Raw genomic sequence first — 18,382 nt, forward strand, 5'->3', positions numbered from 1 at the left:
GTGCCATCCTCCCTGGACTGTAAGTTGCTGCCTGGTGACTACAGGATCCAGGACCCACATCATCAGCTGTGGGCCATTACCTATCTCCCCATTTCTGGGATTGGTAGCCAAAGAGACAGGACTGTCCCTCGCTAACGCTATAGGAACCATACAATATAAACCTTGTAGGATGCGAGGAGCTCAAGACATGGGGTCTTTCAAAAGGTCTTTCTGCTCTGCTTCTCTTACCTTGTCTTCTCTGTACCTGTCACCTACTGACACAATATTTCTACAAATCACCCCAAATCATAGTGGCATAAACTAATAGACATTTATTATTTCTCATTTATCTCAGGGTTGAGCTGTGCAGTTCTTCTGACCTAAACCAAACTCAGCTGATTTCAACCAGGCTCACTTATGTGCTTGCAATCAGCTGAGGGCAGGCTGGTCTAGGAAGGTCTTCCAGGAAGGATTTCACTCTGCTTCACATGCTCTTGCATCCTCCAGCAGGCTAATCCAGACTTGTTCTCATGGTGAGAAAGCGCAAAGAAAATATGTACAAGACAGAGTTAAACGGGCAAGGAAAAGTTTATTCAAGACTATTGCAATAGGGGTCAAGACTTGTTCTGGGGGCTAAGGCTATTGTAATAGGAGAGAGAGATTAAAATCAACTCTGAATACAACAGAGGCATCTGGGGATTTATAGCCAATGAGCAGGATGAGGGAGTCAGTGGGTGGAAAAATACCAAGAGGAACTTGGTTAGATATGGGGGTGGGGGGTTGAAGGGGAGTCTTGCTAAACTGGCTCGACAAGAATCTTGCTGAGCTCAGCTCAGCAGGCCAAGGACAGAGCCTAGTCAAGAAGAGGGCTCAGAGGAGAAGTCCAAGAGAACAAGTGGAAGCGTACAAATCTTCTTAAGGCCTTAGCTCAAAATTGTCAGTGTCACTTCCACGGCCTTTATTAGCCAAAACAAGTAACAAGTCTGGCCCAGACCGTGGGGAAATGGCTCTATCATATTGCAAATGGCATGGGCACCAGGAAAGTGGAACATTGGGCATCTTTGCAACTGACTCCCTACTCTCTTCATGGGAAGACACTCTTCTACTCACCAAGACCCTTGGGCAGAATGTAAAGCCCACTCCCCACCTCTATGCTCCCTGTATCCTGACTTAGCTGGTAACCTGGCTGACCACAGAAGGCTTACGTGCACTGGAAGGGACAGACTGGAAGGTGCCAGAATTGGAACCCAGGCAACCTAAGGACTCATGTACCGATGAGGTTCTCAGGACTGAACGAAGGCAAAGAATAAGACGAGAACCCACTGACTATAATGTGTGTAAGTCAGAGACTTAGTCTTAGGAGAAAGCAAAAGCCTTGTTGTCAGAAGTAAGTGAAGCGTCACACCAGAACTAGAACAAGGATTTACTAGAAAATGTAGTCATAATACTAAAATAGCCACCGTTACTTGGGTATCCAACACGTTCTAGGCATTGTGCTAAATGCTATACGTGTAATTGTTTTGTCTTTACAACAGTCCTGGTATTATAACCTCCATTTTTTATCAATAAGGAAATTAAGACTCAGAGTCTAAAAACCACAGAACTGGTAAGTACAGAGGATTTAAAATTAATTCAGGTCAACCATCACTGAGCACCTTGTATGTGCAGGCTCTGTGTGAGGCACGAGGAAACAAAGATAATCTGACACGGACCCTGCCTTTAAGGAGCTTACAATGTAGCAGGGAGGACAGACAAGTAGCGATGCTCTGGGACACTGTGTATAAAGAGAATGGGGGAGGGGGACTCGGTCAGATTTGTCTTGCCCCAAAGTATTAGTACATGCCTTTCCCACTGCACCACACTGGCTCCTTGTTGGCTGTTTCTGTTAGGGTTGCCTTTGGCTGTTAGTAACAAAGACTAGAAATAATAAAGGAGAACTTTATTATCTTCTCTCATTTAAGAAGGTTGCAGGTGGGCAGCCTGTTGCTGGCATGGTGGCTCCATCGTCTCATCAAAGACATAGGTTCCTTCTAGCTGCTGCTCCACTATCCTTAGGACACAGCTTCCAACTTTAAGGATGTCTCAAGGCCCAAGATGGATGCTTGAACTCCAGCTACCATAGCCTCAATCCAAGAAAGAAACAGGAGGTCATCAAGTTAAAATGAGTTTGCGACGGTGGGCTGTAATCCAGTGTGACTGGTGTGCTTACAAAAAGGGGGAATTTGGACACAGAGATGTGCATAGAGGGAGACCATGTGAGGAGACACAGGGAAAGAGTTCTGATCGGATCCTTCCCTCTCAGCCCTCAGAAGGAACCAACCCCCGACACCTTGATCTCAGACTTCGAGCCTCCAGAACTGTGAGAAAATAAATTTCTGTTGTTTAAGCCACTCAGTCTGTGGTACTTTGTTACTGCAGCCCTAGCAGAGAAAACATTTGGGAAGAAGAGGAAACGTATATTGGGTAAGCAATTGGCTACCTCTGTACCAGGGTCCTGGAGATGAGCCTCAGGGCTCCACTGGGGGAAGATGGGCCCATGGTGAGCCTGCAGGGGCGACACATGGGCTGCAGCTGGGATGGGTGTGGGGTGGGCTGCAGAGGTGGGAAGCACGCCCAACACAGGCAGATGGCTAGCCTAGACCCTCCATCCATAGGGTCTGGTCCCCACACCCAGACGTGAGGTTACAAATGGGCCTCCACTGTGAGACCAGGGCTGTGGCTGGGAACTTTGAGATGGCTGTGGTCCCGTCCTCATCGTCACGTGTGTGTGTGACTCTGACCTGTGGGAGTGCAAACTCTTCTAACGGCCACGTTTGCTTTTGCCTTCCTCCTGGGAGACGGTGTGTTACTTAGAATAGATAAGTAAACACACACACAAATATAATGCATGGGTTTGGCTCAGTTGTACCTTTAAGATCCTCAGTGAGAAGAGGACAGTTGCTGGGAGCTGAACACTTGAAGTGGTGAACACACCTCTCGCCCATTCAACTTCACCACAAATGAAGGAGCCAGACCTTTTATTCCCCATAGTACAGCCGACACCAGGCTGTTATACATAACAGACTTTACTGAAGGCCTGAGGATCATATAGATGATTGGCTGAAAAATAAACCTTAAACCCGGCCACCAGGGCTCTGGAAGAGTGTTGACCACACCCCTTTCCACTGCCTCTCTCTGGAGCTTCCTCACCTACTTCCAGGTACCCAGGCTCCCTCCTTCCCACCCCCAGTTTTCCATGCCTCATGCTCAGGACTCCTACCCCCCCTCCCCACCCCCCCAGGCAGAGATTTGGCTGCTAGGGAAGGCAGCTTTTGCTAGAATTACATGAATGACTTAAAAACCCGACTCCGACACAAAAGGTCACATATTGCATGATCCTGTTCCTACCAAGTCTCCAGGCAGGCAAACGTGTAGGCAGAGAAAGTGGATGGCCGGGGTCAGCAGGAGCTGGGGAGAGAGGAATGATGGGGTTTATTTTGGGGTGGGGGGTGGGTGGGGAATGCAAATGTTCTAAAATTAGATAGTGGTAATTGTTGCGGAGCTCTGTGAATCATAAAATTGTATATTTTAATTGGGTGCATTTTAAGGCATGTGAATTATAGCTCAGTAAAGCTGTTATTTATTTATTTATTTCAAATCTCAGTCTGTGGGTCTTCTTGTAGACTCGGCCTCCCTGAGAACAGGGAATATGTATTTGCTCTATGTCCACAGTTGCAGAGAAAGTCACAAGAGCCACTCCTGCCAGAGCTGCTCCTGCCAGTACAAGGGGGTTCCAGCTTCTCTCAAGGATGCAGATTCTGTCTATAGCCTCACCGGTTGGAAGAGCCAGGCCTCAGTTCTGGCAACAGTGTGGCTGGCTTCGTTAGGACAGCAGGTTTGCTCTGCTGGAGAAATCAGAGGCTGGCGCCAGTGGGCATTCAGTATGTGTGTGAGTGCTCAGTGCAGGAACAAGGAGCTAAATGAAGGCGTGATTGATATCACTTGCCCAGGTGACCAGACAGCCTGAGACAGAAGCCGGGGTTCTATCTCTGACTCAAAGCCTTTTACACTAAACAGACCCCCTTAACTTCTACTTGTCAGGCAAATCTCTGGCCTGGGCATGGTGCCTGGACTAAGTCCCCCGATTTCCAAGGGCTCTGCTGCTCTTGCTGAGGTTCACTGAGAATGATGGTGTGAAGACAATGGGTGTAAAGCCTTCGCCAGCCCTGTGGGCTTTTTCACACAGAGAATGGGAAATAAATGACTCAAATGATCCTTTTGGCTAGGCAGCTGTTTATGTGGGATTCTACCCTCAGCTGCCAAGGGCGGGGAGCTGGGGGATGCTGGGGGTGGGGCAGGTCCTTCAGACCCCTCCCAAGTGGACCCAGGATGGAACTGGATGAAGGCTTACACGCCACTGTTTGTTTTACTAAGGGCAAGCCACTGCAGGTCAGGCCACTGAAAAATCAACTCACAGCAGGAGCAAAGAATCCTTCATTTCACCACAGAGCACGGGAAGTCTGCCGTCTCTGAAATGTTTCCAGAACAGAGGAAGCCTTGTGCAAGCTCTGGAAAGGGTTTGCCCTTCCCAGGGGTTCGCTGCCCATTTCAGAGGACACGGGAGCAGCCCTGCAGGCAGCCAACACCCAGCCAACACTGCCCTGGGACCTGCACGAGGGCCACCAGTGGGGGGTTGGTTCCTTGGGTTTGCTCTAAACCAGTGATGTGGGTGGGGGGTTGTGAGGTGGGCAGGCAACGTCCACAGACAACCTATCACATGTGGAGGGGCCAGGGCAGATGGGTTGTGAAGATGACTTTGGAATCGTGGCTTAGGTGTGGTAAGCTAGGGGAGGTCTCCCGTCCTGCCAGGGTTTAGGAGGCCTCATCTATAAGCAGGACCACTAGAGGTGTAAAGTGTAGATGACAGAACACGTGGGAGTCACCTGCACCCTGTCTGGAGCATCACGGGAACCCACAAACGTTATTTCCCATCCCAGCGTTCAAGTCACAGCCTGGGGTGGCCCAACCTACCTCCCGGCTTCTCACAGGCTTTGGCTTTGCCACTCCGACAGTCACTCCCTGACCACGGCCAGACTTCCCAACCTCTGACTCTGCTCATTTGAGTTCCCTGTCCACTTGCGTGGGGAGGGCAGACCACCATGGGAGCTGAGAGGCAGGGCTGTGTGGTCAGACAGCCTCCTTCAAATTCTCCTGCCCCTCGAACTAGCCTAGGACCTCAGGGAAGTTACCTGAGGTCCTTGGCTAGTTACCTGTGTCTGCCTGCCTTCGCAGCGAATGAGGCCAGTGATTCCTCCACCAGAGGCTTCTTGTGAGAATTAAATGAGATGCACAGGAATGAAACACTTCAAATAACACTGTACAGCCCTCAGTGCGGAGCCACACAGCTGAAAGGGACTTCTCCCTCCTGGCGTTTCCTCAGGCCCCTATCGTGTGTGTCACGCCCTTGAAGTTAACCATGAAGTCCATTGTCAAGTCTTCACCAGACAGAGAGCATCTCACAGGCAGGGCCAAGACTTCTATGGGGGCACATGGCCGGTTCGTTACCTGGCTGACCTGCCAATTCCAGAACCAGTGAGGAGAGGGGGTAGCACATTCCGCCTGTGGGGGTCCTTGACTTCACACTGTGTCCCCAGAGGGTTTTTAACCTGGAATCCATGTCCCTAGAAGTTTAATAGACAGACTTTAGAGAGAATAAATCCTCCCGGCTACATGCTACTCTGTGTGTGTGTGTGTGTGTGTGTGTGTGTGTGTGTGTGTGTGTGTGTGTGAGAGAGAGAGAGAGAGAGAGAGAGAGAGAGAGAGAGAGAGAGAGAGAGATACTGTACATTTTGGAAAATAAATTCCTTACCTTTCATCAGATGCTCAGAAGAGTCTGTGTTTCCCTTCTTGGCTTTATTTTCTTAAAAGCCCTTAACGCTCTCTGAAATTCTATTATTTACTTCTTTATTATCTGTCTCCACCACTAGAAAGCCAGTTTCATGAGGGCTTGTCTTGTTCATGGCAGAACCCAAAACAGAGCCTGCAGACAGCGGGTTCTCAATATCTTTGGAATGAATGAATAAGGTACTTTGACCCAAGGGTACAGATCGTGCCCTTTAGTTGGGGTCTGGGCAAGCCCTGAGCAGTCAGCTGGGGCCCTCCTGGAGCTGAGACTGGCTCCTGGAGCTGAGACTGGCTCCTGGAGCAAGGGTCTATTCAGGGAAGGGGCTTGGAATCATCAGCTTGGATCCACCTGAAAGAAACAGCATTCGAGGGCCTCTGCTTTATTACCTGTTGCTGTGTACAAATTCTCCCCAAACCTAGTGGCTTAAAACAATTTTACTGTGACTTTGTGGTCAGGAATTCAGGCAGGCACTACTTAGCTGGATGATTCTTCTGCCCCATGTGGCACTGACTGAGGTACACTTGATGGTATTCAGCTGCCCAATGGGGTGGTCTTCAGGGTCCAGGAGAGCTTCCCTCACAGGTCTGGTGGTGTGTTGGGATGGCTAAAAGGCTGTGCTCAGAGGGGACCATCTCCTGGAGCGCCTACACCTGGTGTCTCCAGCACAGTAGCCTCTGGGTTTGTCAGACTTCTACACAGCATCCTGGGGCTCACAGAGACTATTCCAGAAAACCAGGGCAGATGTAGCATGACTGCTTTTGACCTGGCCTCGGAAGTCATGTAGCATCGCTTCTGCTATATCCGACTGGCAACAAGCAAGACACAAAGCCAGCCCAGATTCAGGAGAAAGGGACAGGAACCACACAGGGGCGTGAATACCATTGGGGTGGAGGTGGGGCATCTTTGGGGACAAACCACCATGCCTCCCTCTGTGTTGGCTTGAGGGACAGAACCTCAAGCCAAGGATGCTGGGTGGAGCTAGGAGAAGCCCACAAACCTCGCATCTGTGACTGGCTTTCCATGGAACAAGGATCAAAGGACCATCGACCCCAAAAAGTCCCAACCGCTTGAACCTCCAGCTGATTTCATATTCTATTCCAATGCTTTGTCCAAGGCAGCTGCTCAAGAAAGATATCATGTTCCAAGCATCAACCACACATTGTATTCTTACATGCTTCTTGTTTCATCCAAATCTGTGATTGAACTTCTTTTTTGAGGCCTGTAGACCCAGCAAAGAGAAGAGTGTTCTCTCCGTCACTGTTGCCCAGGCTCCTTCAACTTTGAAGCTCCTCAGCTATCTGAACATGCCAATCCCTGAAAAACCAGGCCTGAGAATTCAACAGTGGCTGGTTGTTCCGGAAACATTTACAGTTCTACTGCAGGTGAGGGCAGTGCCATTCCCAAAGAGCTCCTCGTTGCTCCAACCCCATGCAGAGTGGATCACAGGCACAACTCGAGGGAGGAGGCTGCTGGGAGGGACGGGGACACTCTGGGAAGGCAGCTGGGACTCGGGCCACAGCCCCGGCCCTTCGGGGGAAGGGAGGGAACAAGGCCTCCAGGGAGAAAGTCACAAATGACCTCACAGATGTTAGGACTCCACATGGAAGCACTTCTTGGAGAACTGACAACACCCTGTAAAATGTTGGGGGGCTCCATTTCTCCTTCTCCACAGAACTCTCTAAAGTGAAGTTGAAAAGAACAGACGTAGTCTGAAAGAGCTGGGGTCGAGTCCTAGCCGGTCACCCTGGAAAGGTTCCTGAAACTCTAAATATCCTTGGTAAAACGGGGAGGAAGTTTGTCTGCCCCACCACGGGGAAGAGTAAATGACAAGACGCACCAGAAGTACCTTGCGCAGTGCGTGGCCTACAACACGTGCTCAATGACAAACGGTCTTAGCTATTATTGGGTTGGTAACTCCAGCAGCTATATCCAACCCACTTTCCTTCGCGACTTCTCTGGGTCCAGTGGACAAGACCTGCTCTAGATTAGCACTGACCGACAGAAACATCAGGTAAGCCAAATATAGAAATGAAAATTTCCTAGTAGCCTTATTAAAAAAAAAGGTAGAAATAAGCAGGAGACATTAAGTTTGATGATATGTTTTATTTAATCCCATATATCAAAAATATCAGTTCAACAAGTAATCAACATAAAACTATTATATGATACATAACACCTTTTGTCTTAACACCAAGCCTTTGAAATCAGTACGACTTACACTCACAGCACAGCTGGATTTGGAACCACCCCCTTTCAGTGCTCAATAGTCACACGTGGCTATGGTTACCCACTGGGCAGTGCAGGTCTGGAAGGAAGAGTTGGGTGGCCCTTCTTTGTTCAGAGCTCAGTGGCCTACATTTTGATTGAATTCTGGGCCTGTGTTGAAAAGGCAAGAACTTCCTCCCCACAATCTTTTCTGCAACACTCTCCTGCTGGGGTTGAATAGAAGAGAAAGAAAGGCAAATTACCAAGGAAATAAATTGTTTCTTTTTCCTTACATCCACAGCAGAATAGTAATAATATACAATCATATAAAACCTTGCCTGTCTTGACAGAAAGCATATTCTTTCTTTGTACAAATAAAAACCCCAAACACCCTGGCTTTGATTTGCGGCCTGCAAGGCCTAAGGTAATCAGGACTCAGACAGGACGTGACCAAACAGATCATTTTGGGTAAAAGTGAGTACTGGGGTTACCTGAAGATTCCCTCTCCAGTGGCCTTGGGGCCCAGAGGGCCACATAAAAAGAGAGATGGGGGACTGCAATGAACCTGTGCCAGCCCCTAGTTTTGCAGGCCTCTGGGCTCAACGTGCATTCAGAGCTGAGCAAATGAACTTGGCATAAAAGGGGGTTGAAGCTTGAAGCAAAAAGCCCGAGATGGAAGCGGAAGAGACAGAGTGGTATATTGAAGAAACGCCTTATCCTCTGCCTCTTGCTGGTATCAAAGTAAGAAATAGACTTAAAAAATAATGGGACTCTGGATATGATTTTTAAAAGTCAAACAAACAAAAACAAAAAACCTTTGCTACAGATTCTTAAAAAAAAAGGTCTAAAACTTTTCAGCCAAAGTGGTTGCGGTCAGTCCCGCTGGAAAGAGGCAACTGGTCTTGTTAACTGCGCAGGGTTCTTTCCAGCCTTAGGAATCTCCATTTGCATAAATGACATTTGGAAAGACAGGCATAAGATGACATTTGGACAAATGCCACTTTCCTCAAATGGAAAAGAACTGGCCTCAGTTAACAGAGAAAGTTTTGTGGGGGCAAAAAAATAAGCAAAATTCTAAACCCAGATTTTCTATTGATTCTATCTATAGAAAGTTTGACATCCCAGATAAAGAACAAGAGCAAATGAAAACTGTGTGTCAAGGCCACTCTGAATATCTTGACCTTAAATGACACACAGAGACCAGGAAAAGACAAGGGAATGAATTTAAGATACTCAAGTTCCAAATATGCATATCCATTTCTATTTGTTTCCTTTGCTTTTTTCAATACGTTGGAGAAAAATATGCGGAAAGAATGGCCACTGACTGAGCTGACCCTATTCTTCACAGGGCTGAAAATGGACAAGGCTCACTTCCCAGGTGCTGGGGCGGGGGGTGGGGGGTTCTCAGAACATTGATGACGTGGGTGGTGGGCCTGCAGGGTGGGGCTTCCTCCCTGGAGAAGACTCACTGGACTTCATTACCTTCTACATCTCAAAACGACCCAAACTGACACCTGGCAGAGTAGAAAAGTATTAAAAGAACCTATTCTGAGCAGACATATTTGGAGTTAGACAGCATTTTCTTTTTTAAAAAAAAATTATTTATTTATTTATTGGGGTGACAATTGTTAGTAAAATTACATAGATTTCAGGTGTACAATTCTGTATTACATCATCTATAAATCCAATTGTGTGTTCACCACCCAGAGTCAGTTCTCCTGCCATCACCATATATTTGATCCCTCTTACCCTCATCTCCCACCCCCCTTTCCCTCTGGTCACCACTAAAATATTGTCTGTGTCTATGAGTTTTTGTTTCTCATTTGTTTGCCTTGTTCTTTTGTTGTTTTTGGCTTATATACCACATATCAGTGAAATCATATGGTTCTCTGCTTTTTCTGTCTGACTTATTTCGCTTAGCATTATACTCTCAAGAGCCATCCATGTTGTCACAAATGTTCCTGTGTCATCTTTTCTTACCACCGAATAGTATTCCATTGTGTATATATACCCCAACTTCTTTATCCATTCATCTATCGAAGGACATTTTAGTTGTTTCCATGTCTTGGCCACCGTAAACAAAGCTGCAATGAACACTGGAGCACACATGTCTTTATGGATAAATGTTTTCAGATTTTTTGGGTAGATACCCAGGAGAGGAATTGCTGGGTCATATGGTTATTCTATTCATATTTTTTTGAGGAACCTCCACACTGCCTTCCATAACGGCTGCACCAGTCTGCATTCCCACCAACAGTGTATGAGGGTTCCTTTTTCTCCACAGTCTCTCCAACATTTGTTACTATTTGTCTTGTTGATGATAGCCATTCTGACTGGGGTGAGGTGATATCTCATTGTGGTTTTGATTTGCATTTCTCTGATGATAGTGATGTTGAGCATTTTTTCATATGTCTATTTGCCATTTGTATGTTCTCTTTGGAGAAATGTCTCTCCAGGTCCTCTGCCCATTTTTCAATTGGGTTGTTTTTTCGTTGTTGAGTTACATGAGTTCCTTGCATATTTTGGATATTAGCTCCTTATCGGAGGCACTGTTTGCAAAAATCTTCTCCCATTCAGTTGCCTCTTTATTTTGTCGATGGTTTCTTTTGCTGTGCAGAAGCTTTTAAGTTTCATATGGTCCCATTCGTTTATTTTAGCTTTTACTTCCGTTGCCTTTGGAGTCAAATTCATAAAGTGCTTTTTGAACCCAAGGTCCATAAGTTTAGTACCTATGTTTTCTTCTATGCAGTTTATTGTGTCAGGTCTTATGCTTAAGTCTTTGATACATTTTGAATTAATTTTGGTACATGGTGACAGATAGCAGTCCAGTTTCATTCTTTTGCACGTGGCTATCCAATTCTCCCAGCACCATTTATGGAAGAGGCTGTCTTTTCTCCATTGTATGCTTTTTGCTTCTTTGTCAAAAATTATCTGTCCATATTTATGTGGTTTTATTTCTGGGTTCTCAATTCTATTCCATTGGTCTATGTGTCTGTTTTTCTGCCAATACCATGCTGTTTTGATTATTGCAGCCCTGTAGTACAAGCTAAAGTCAGGGAGTGTGATACCTCCAGTATTGTTCTTTTTTCTTAAGATTGCTTTGGCTATTCGGGGTCTTTTGTGTTTCAAAACAAATCTGATGATTTTTTGTTCTATTTCTTTAAAAAATGCCATTGGGATTTTGATGGGGATTGCATTGAATCTGTATATTGCTTTGGGTAATATGGCCATTTTAACTATGTTGATTCTTCCACTCCATGAGCACGGAATGCCTTTCCATTTCTTTGTGTCTTCTTCAATTTCTTTTAAAAATGTCTTATAGTTTTCAGCATAGAGGTTTTTCACATCCTTGGTTAAGTTTATTCCTAGGTATTTTATTCTTTTTGCTGCAATTGCAAAAGCAATTGTTTTTTGTATTTTTTTTTCTGAGATTTCATTGTTAGTATATAGGAATGCAATGGACTTTTGTACGTTGATTTTGTAGCCAGCAACTTTACTGTATTCGTTGATTGTTTCTAATAGCTTTTTGGTGGAGTCTTTAGGATTTTCTATATATAGCATCATGTCATCTGCAAAGAGTGACAATTTAACTTCTTCATTCCCAATTTGGATGCCTTTTATTTCTTTCTCTTGCCTTATTGCTCTGGCAAGGACTTCCAACACTATATTGAAAAGCAGAGGTGAGAGGGCACAACCCTGTTGTGTTCCTGAATGTAGAGAAAAGGGCTTCAGTTTTTCACCATTAATTATGAGATTAGCTGAGGGTTTGTCATATATGGTCTTTATTATGTTAAGGTATTTTCCTTCTATACCTATTTTATTAAGTGTTTTAATCATAAATGGATGTTGTATCTTGTCAAATGCTTTTTCTGCATCAATTGATATAATCATATTATTTTTGTCCTTTATTTTGTTTATGTTATGTATCACATTGATGGACTTGCAGATGTTGAACCATCCTTGTGCCCCGGGGATGAACCCCACTTGGTCGTGATGAATAATGTTTTTAATGCATTGTTGTATTCGATTTGCTAGAATTTTGTTTAGGATTTTTGCATCTGTATTCATCACAGATATTGGTCTGTAGTTTTCTTTTTTTGTGTTGTCCTTACCAGGTTTTGGTATCAGGGTAATGTTGGCCTCATAAAATGACTTAGGGAGTACTGTCTCTTCTTCAATTTTTTTGGAAGAGTTTGAGCAGGATTAGTATTAGAGGATTCTTTCTTTGTCATTGATTTTAGACAGCTTCAATACAATGTGCCTTGGAGAAGGCCTGTTGGGATTGAGGTAATTAGGTGTTCTATTTGCTTCTTGGATTCGAGGATCCAGTTCTGTCCACAAGTTTGAGAAGTTCTCATCGACAATTTGCTCTGTTCCCTTCTCTCTTTCTTCTCCTTCTGGTATTGCTCTTTCTGATGGAGTCAGAAAGTTCTTGTAGAGTTCTTTCATTTCTTTTAAGTCTCAAGTCTCTTTCTTCTTCCATCCGTGTAATTTTCAGGTTTCTATCTGCGATGTCACTGATTCTTTCCTCCATCTGGTCAACTCTACTACCTAAGCTGGTTATTTCATTCTTCATTTCTTCTGTTGAGTTCTTAATCTCCAGAAATTCTATTTGGTTCTTTTTTAAAATTTCAATCTCTTTCGTAAAATGATCATATTGTTCTTTGATTGTGTTTCTGAGTTCATTAAACTGCCTTTCTGTGTTTTCTTGCATCTCGTTGAGTTTTTTCAGAACTGCAATCTTGAATTCTCTGTCATTTAAATCACATATTTCCATATTTTTAAGTTCCTTTTCTGGAGACTTTTCATTTTCTTTCTGAGCTGTCTTGTTGCCTTGGTTGCCTTGGCAATAACTGATTTATTATTTCTCTTCCTAGACATCTACAGGAGTGGCTTCTGCAACAGGTTGATAGGAAGTCTTTCTTTTGTTTTCCAGTACTTGTTGGTAGAATGTTTTATTTTCTCTCCAACTGCAGCCTTTTTTTCTCTCTCACACGGTAGTGCTATGTTTTCTCTGCACTATTCCAGCTTCTCACACAATGCGGGGATTCCCTGGGAGACGGGCTTCTCCTCTGATAACAGTTTACCTGGGTCACAGGGTGTAGTGTCCATGTGGGTATGCAGAGAGCTTTGATATTCCAAAGCTCTTCCTGCACCAGATTCAGAGCCCGTATGTTTCAGCAGTTCTGTTTACTCCTGCAGGGATCCGCCCAGATAGGTGGGGCCAGGGGTGGGGTGAGTTGTGAGAGGTGGCCCCGAGCAATGGCGGCGACCACCACCACAGCCGGTCCTGCTTCCACAGCTCCCTCCCCTTTGCCAGAACTAGTTGGGCTGCGAATCTGTGTCTGCGGTCCACAGTTCTCAAAACAGCAAATTTTCTGTTGTTTTGATCTGACACTGCTACTGTTCCACTTCTAGCACAGCGCAGGTGGGGGTGGGGCGAGCTCTGGGAGAGTAGGGAGGGGGTGGCTAGTCTCAGTGCCGAAGGCTTCCGTTCTCTGCTCGGCAGTGAGGGCTTAAACCACTGTTTTCAGCCTTCTTCCCTCAGTCTTTGCTCCGAGGTCTCTGCCGTGAGCGTTGGGTTCAGCCATGTTATATGCTGCCCCCTCAGCCTTGTGGGCCATAAACGGAGCCCTAGGAGTCCGAGTTCTTCCCTCTCCCGCAGCTGCGGTAGTTCCAGGATGCAGCGACCTCAGAGCGCTGAGGTAGCTCTGCGTCCTGCTCCTGGGCGGCTCCGTCTCCGCACTTCTCCCTTCCCTCCTCCCCCGCTCGCACAATTCGCCCACCTTTAGGTGAATTCAGTAGTGGGCCTCTTCATCCTGCCTGTCTGCTGTGCAGGGAGTCCTTTGTAGAGTTATAGTCGTTCGATTAGTTGTAAATTCCAGGGGAGATTTACAGAGGCTTACCGCACGCCGCCATTTTGATGACGTCTCTGACAGTATTTTCTTAAACCTTCATTGTGGGGTCAGAGTCAAATAACCACTTCATGAAAATTCATTTCTTTTGATTCCCATAGAAGCAAAGTTTAGACTTTGGATCCAATTTTTTAATCTGGCTTGAAAAATATACCTCAGTGTTCAGTGATTTAACCTCTGAGATACTGGGAATTAAATGGATTAAAAGCTTTAAGGAATATGAATATAACTTGGATGTATCCATATTGTATATGCTTGTTTCTCCGTTTTTACCTGCCCAGGGAGGACATCCATCAGTGCTTATAAACCCAATTCCCTCTGGTGATCATTTAGTACCAAGTTACCCTAATGATGGGCAAAAAAGAGTGTGCAGAATTCAATACAATACAACACACAATCACAAAGAAGGCCCTCAGCACTTACTCTGGAGTAACCGTGTCCTTGCTAGCTTCTTATTTGGCCCAGAACTCCCCCTCAGGCCCCATCTCTGCCCCTGTGCCCAGTGGAAGCCCTCTCAAGGAATTTTCTCTATGTTCGTCAGTGGGTAAGCGAGGGCTCTAGACAAATCAGTGTGAGAGAATGGAAAGGACGTCGCCAGGACTCTCCAAAGACGTAAACACAAAGCAAAACTAAAATGCAACCAAAAACCTTGGGCCCACTACCATGGAGTGAAAGCAGTGTTTAGTGAAGGATGTTTAATGAGGAAGCCTGCATGTCAGTCAAGGTGAGTGGAGCCATCCCGGCCATGCAGGGTTTCCCCTGAATGTTTCTTCACAAGTGGGAAACAGCACAGTCAGCAGGACTCAAGTGAGCCTCTCAAAGTGGAAGACATAACACAGTGCACCCGCTGCAGTGGCGCAGAGACCCCCAGAAACAGTTCTCCTTGATGCAGTTCTCTCTCCATCTTTGCTTTCTTTTCTCAGGGAAGAGCAAGGAGCTCTGCAGCCCGGGGCGGGGGTGGGTGGGGCTGTTCTCCAGCTGGCATCCAGGGAGCCTCCTTTTCCTGTGGTCGCCGTTAGGCTCCTTTCCTTTCTGAGAAAACCAGCAAGGCCTCTCCAAGTCCACCAAGCAGGAAGCTGCAAAAACGGCAAGATGTCAGCTTTCCATTCCCTCAAGCCAGGAGGCAGCCTGGCACCCACATACAAGAGTGAGGGATGCCCCCTCATTCCGCTGTTGGGACTCTCATCCCACTTCTAGGTCAGGCCCAGGAACCATCCAGTCGTCCATCCAGAGTAAACCTCAGCTATGCAGTGGGAGGGGAATGGGCTATGAAGCGGGATTTCGATACCTTCCCTCAGGGAAGAAGGTGATGTGTCCACTCATCCTGACCAGGGGGAGGTGACAGCACTCTGGTGCATGGGTTAATGCTCTCTGGTGGAAATACTGGAAGGCTCCCACACGCAGCCTGCCTGGTGCTTTTTGAGGGCTGATTGCTAGGAAGTCATGCAGGTGTCCATAATCGTAGAATTGTCATTAAGGTGACAATCTCTGAATGTTTTCATTTCATTTAGACTAGCAGAAAAGTTAAAGATGAAAATACAAATGGGGAAATTGTGGATTTCCCACCAGAGCAGAAACAAATATGGTCAGTGGTTTGAAAATGAAAAAGTAGTGGGAGAACTGAAGACTGTGAGAAAAAGAAGAGTTGAATATTTTAACATGCCTAAAATTTAATACATCCAAAGGTCTGGATATTTTCTATTTTAAATTTCTCAGTAGACAATCTGGTGTCTGTCTGAATCCCCTGTCAATCTTCCCAAAAAGCACTCCTGGGTCCTGGGCGGGGCCATCAGTAAAGGTTTATGATGAGGAGGGAGTCCCTCTGATTATGAAATGTCCTGGTTCAGATGTTCCAACAGCCCTTTCAAGTCTACCCTTTTCTTCCTTTCCTTTCCCGTCTATCCACCCAATATCCCAATCCTCAGATTTACCCATAAACAACACACATACATTCAGGGTATGGCTCCTTTATACAGAGGGTGCCAAAAAAATGTATACACATTTTAAGCAAGGAAAACTGTGTTAAAATTCTAATACTTAGTATGTACCGATAACAAAAGATGAATACAAGTCACGTTTGACTTCTGCAATGACAAGAGATGCTCAAAATGGTTACCAGCAGCGTCCAGACACTTCTGATTACGGCGAACTACTGCTTGAGCAATGTTGACCAAAGTGTCCACTTGTATCCATTTTTTGGCACCCCTGGTATTTCTAACATCTATCTGGGGTACTGAATATATGAAGCACACGTAGGCTGTGTATAGTATACTCCCAGGGAGAAATATCACCTATGTGGGTGACCCTGATCACTTGTACCATTTACCACTTTTAGTATAGGGAAGAATCGGCCGAGTTTAAGAATATAAAAACAATAAACCGAGTTCAAATTATGGCTCAGGCACTTAATAGCTGCATACTCCTGTGAATGTTACTCAGCTTAATTTCACCTGTACCACAGGAGATGATCATACCTACCAGTCTCTGTGAGGCTTGGAAGGATATACTGGAAGCAAACTACCCCTGTGCTTGGCCTACAATGGACAAGCAATAAAATATTATTTTCTAGTCAACTGCAATCCCTTCCTCACTGGCCCTCACAGCTGACTCGCCAACTTCTGCCTGAAGATTTCTAGTGAGGGGCACGTCCTGCTGTGCAAAGCAAGCCTGTCCCACCATTGAGCAGCTGTAGCCATGGGATTCCAGCAAGTATCCATGGGCATCTTACTTGTGGAAGCACATGGTTCCTCCCTCTAGGAGGAAGCCCTTTCTCATACCCACCCAACAGCTGCTTCTTACAACGTCACCTGTAGATCCAAGTTCTGCATTCTGGAGCAACAGAGAACAAACCTACTCCTTCATCACCCACCTGTCAACCCTAGAGAATGGGGAAATCCCCTGAACCACCATCATCTCCTCTTTAGGTGACTACAGGCCTCTGGGTGAGGGCAGGGAGAGGTGCTAGTCAAATAGCCAGGCGCTGGGGGAGTGGGCCGGGAAGAGGCCCCCCAACCCGGGCTAATAACAGGCATGGAAAGGAAAGGAGCCTGAGGGAGCTGTATGCCTAGTGTCTTCAGCTCCAAGTTGGAATTACTTTCCTCTTTCCTATAGAAATGTTGTCATGACAATAAGTTGATAAACCCTCTTTAACACACATTTAACTCATAATAATGTACCTGAAGCTGGTGTCTACATTATGAACCAAACAAATTTCTGAGGACACTCTTAGATCTACAATCATCGTTCATAGGACTGTTTCTGTGTGAAACTGGGGTCCAAAGTCCAAAAGGCCATATTTTGAAACATGGTGCATTTGTGGTTGTCCCGGGTCTAGTTCAGGACCGTGCAAAGAGGGTTCTATTGCCTCTTCTCTTTGAATGAAGTGACAGTGAAAGGGAAGCCATTCTTTTCGGACACAGGCTCACCTCTAAAGACCAGGCTTTTCCTTTCCAGCAGATCTGCTGTTCCCTTCAACATTCCTTAAAGAACGCCTACACCATCTTCTTAAACACCTGGCAAGTGGAGAGTCACTGTGACCTGATGTAAGGGCTGCACAGAGCTTTGGGTTTGGGAGGTTTTATTTCTGCAAGTGTAACTGGGGCTCAGTGTCTCCTAGTTTTCACTAAGCCCCCTTAAGAAGAGCAGGCCATCAGCTTGCTTGCTCTCTGCCACTTGTGCTCCCCCAGCCTTAGAACAATGCTGAAGTGTAAGAACCTTGCATTTCATCCCTTTGGCCTCGCTATTTTCTGAAACACCAAAGCAGCTTATTGAACGCTAAAATATAAACAAACTTTGGTTTAGTTGACTGTTCAGAGAGCCAGGGAGGGGAGCTTTGATGTTGCTTTCTGAACAGCAGGAGAAGCTGACAGGGGTGCAGGAATCTTAATAGTATTACAACTACTTAAGTCAGAGCTTTACTGCACTGTTTGTGAATCTTGAAATCCCCGGCATTCCTGAAATGAACAAACTTCATGTAACTAAGGCATAAACATCAGATTGCAGAGCAGACCCAGCCAGAAATATTCCTCACTAGCTTCTGTTCCAGGGGTTTATTTCCAGCCTTTCTCCAGTGCTTGTCTTTTCTCTCATCGGGAGCCAAACGTCCCATCTCAATTTTACATTTATTTATGATTGTGGTTATTCAATGAATTCCTGTTGAACCCACTAGACGGAGGGCAGAGACTGTATCCACTTCCCAGCTGTAGGCCCAGTACTTAACACAGCACCCAATAAATACTTACTCAGTGACTGATGTGTGAATGAAAAGGGGCTATGTAATAAACCTGACAAGCTCATGGGGGCCACACGGCAGGCTTGACCAAAAGTCACCACAGAGGACAGTCTGATCATAAATTCCTAACTGGGCAGGTCGTGGTGGGTAGTCACACCCCAGACTTAT

At 45.8% G+C, this 18,382-nt stretch overlaps 1 protein-coding gene across 7 annotated transcripts in view; it reads right to left on the bottom strand.

The window, feature by feature from the left end:
• Nucleotides 1–7,968: 7,968 nt before the first annotated feature.
• The window catches only part of SLC35D4 (solute carrier family 35 member D4), a 114,564-nt gene continuing 104,150 nt past the window's right edge, over nt 7,969–18,382 (bottom strand). For 3 of the 7 annotated variants that reach the window (XM_074340236.2, XM_074340233.2, XM_074340234.2), the window contains one exon: nt 7,969–15,059. In XM_074340236.2, coding sequence (XP_074196337.2) covers nt 14,787–15,059 — 273 coding nt within the window. In that variant the 3' untranslated portion in view covers nt 7,969–14,786. The remainder of the gene's footprint in view (nt 15,060–18,382) is intronic. The other 4 variants (XM_074340237.2, XM_019741290.3, XR_012498781.2 and 1 more) reach the window with 4 other exon arrangements.

Source organism: Rhinolophus sinicus, chromosome 4 (genome assembly GCF_057876585.1).
Source record: "Rhinolophus sinicus isolate RSI-liver-muscle chromosome 4, RSI-T2T, whole genome shotgun sequence".
Taxonomy (NCBI): domain Eukaryota; kingdom Metazoa; phylum Chordata; class Mammalia; order Chiroptera; family Rhinolophidae; genus Rhinolophus; species Rhinolophus sinicus.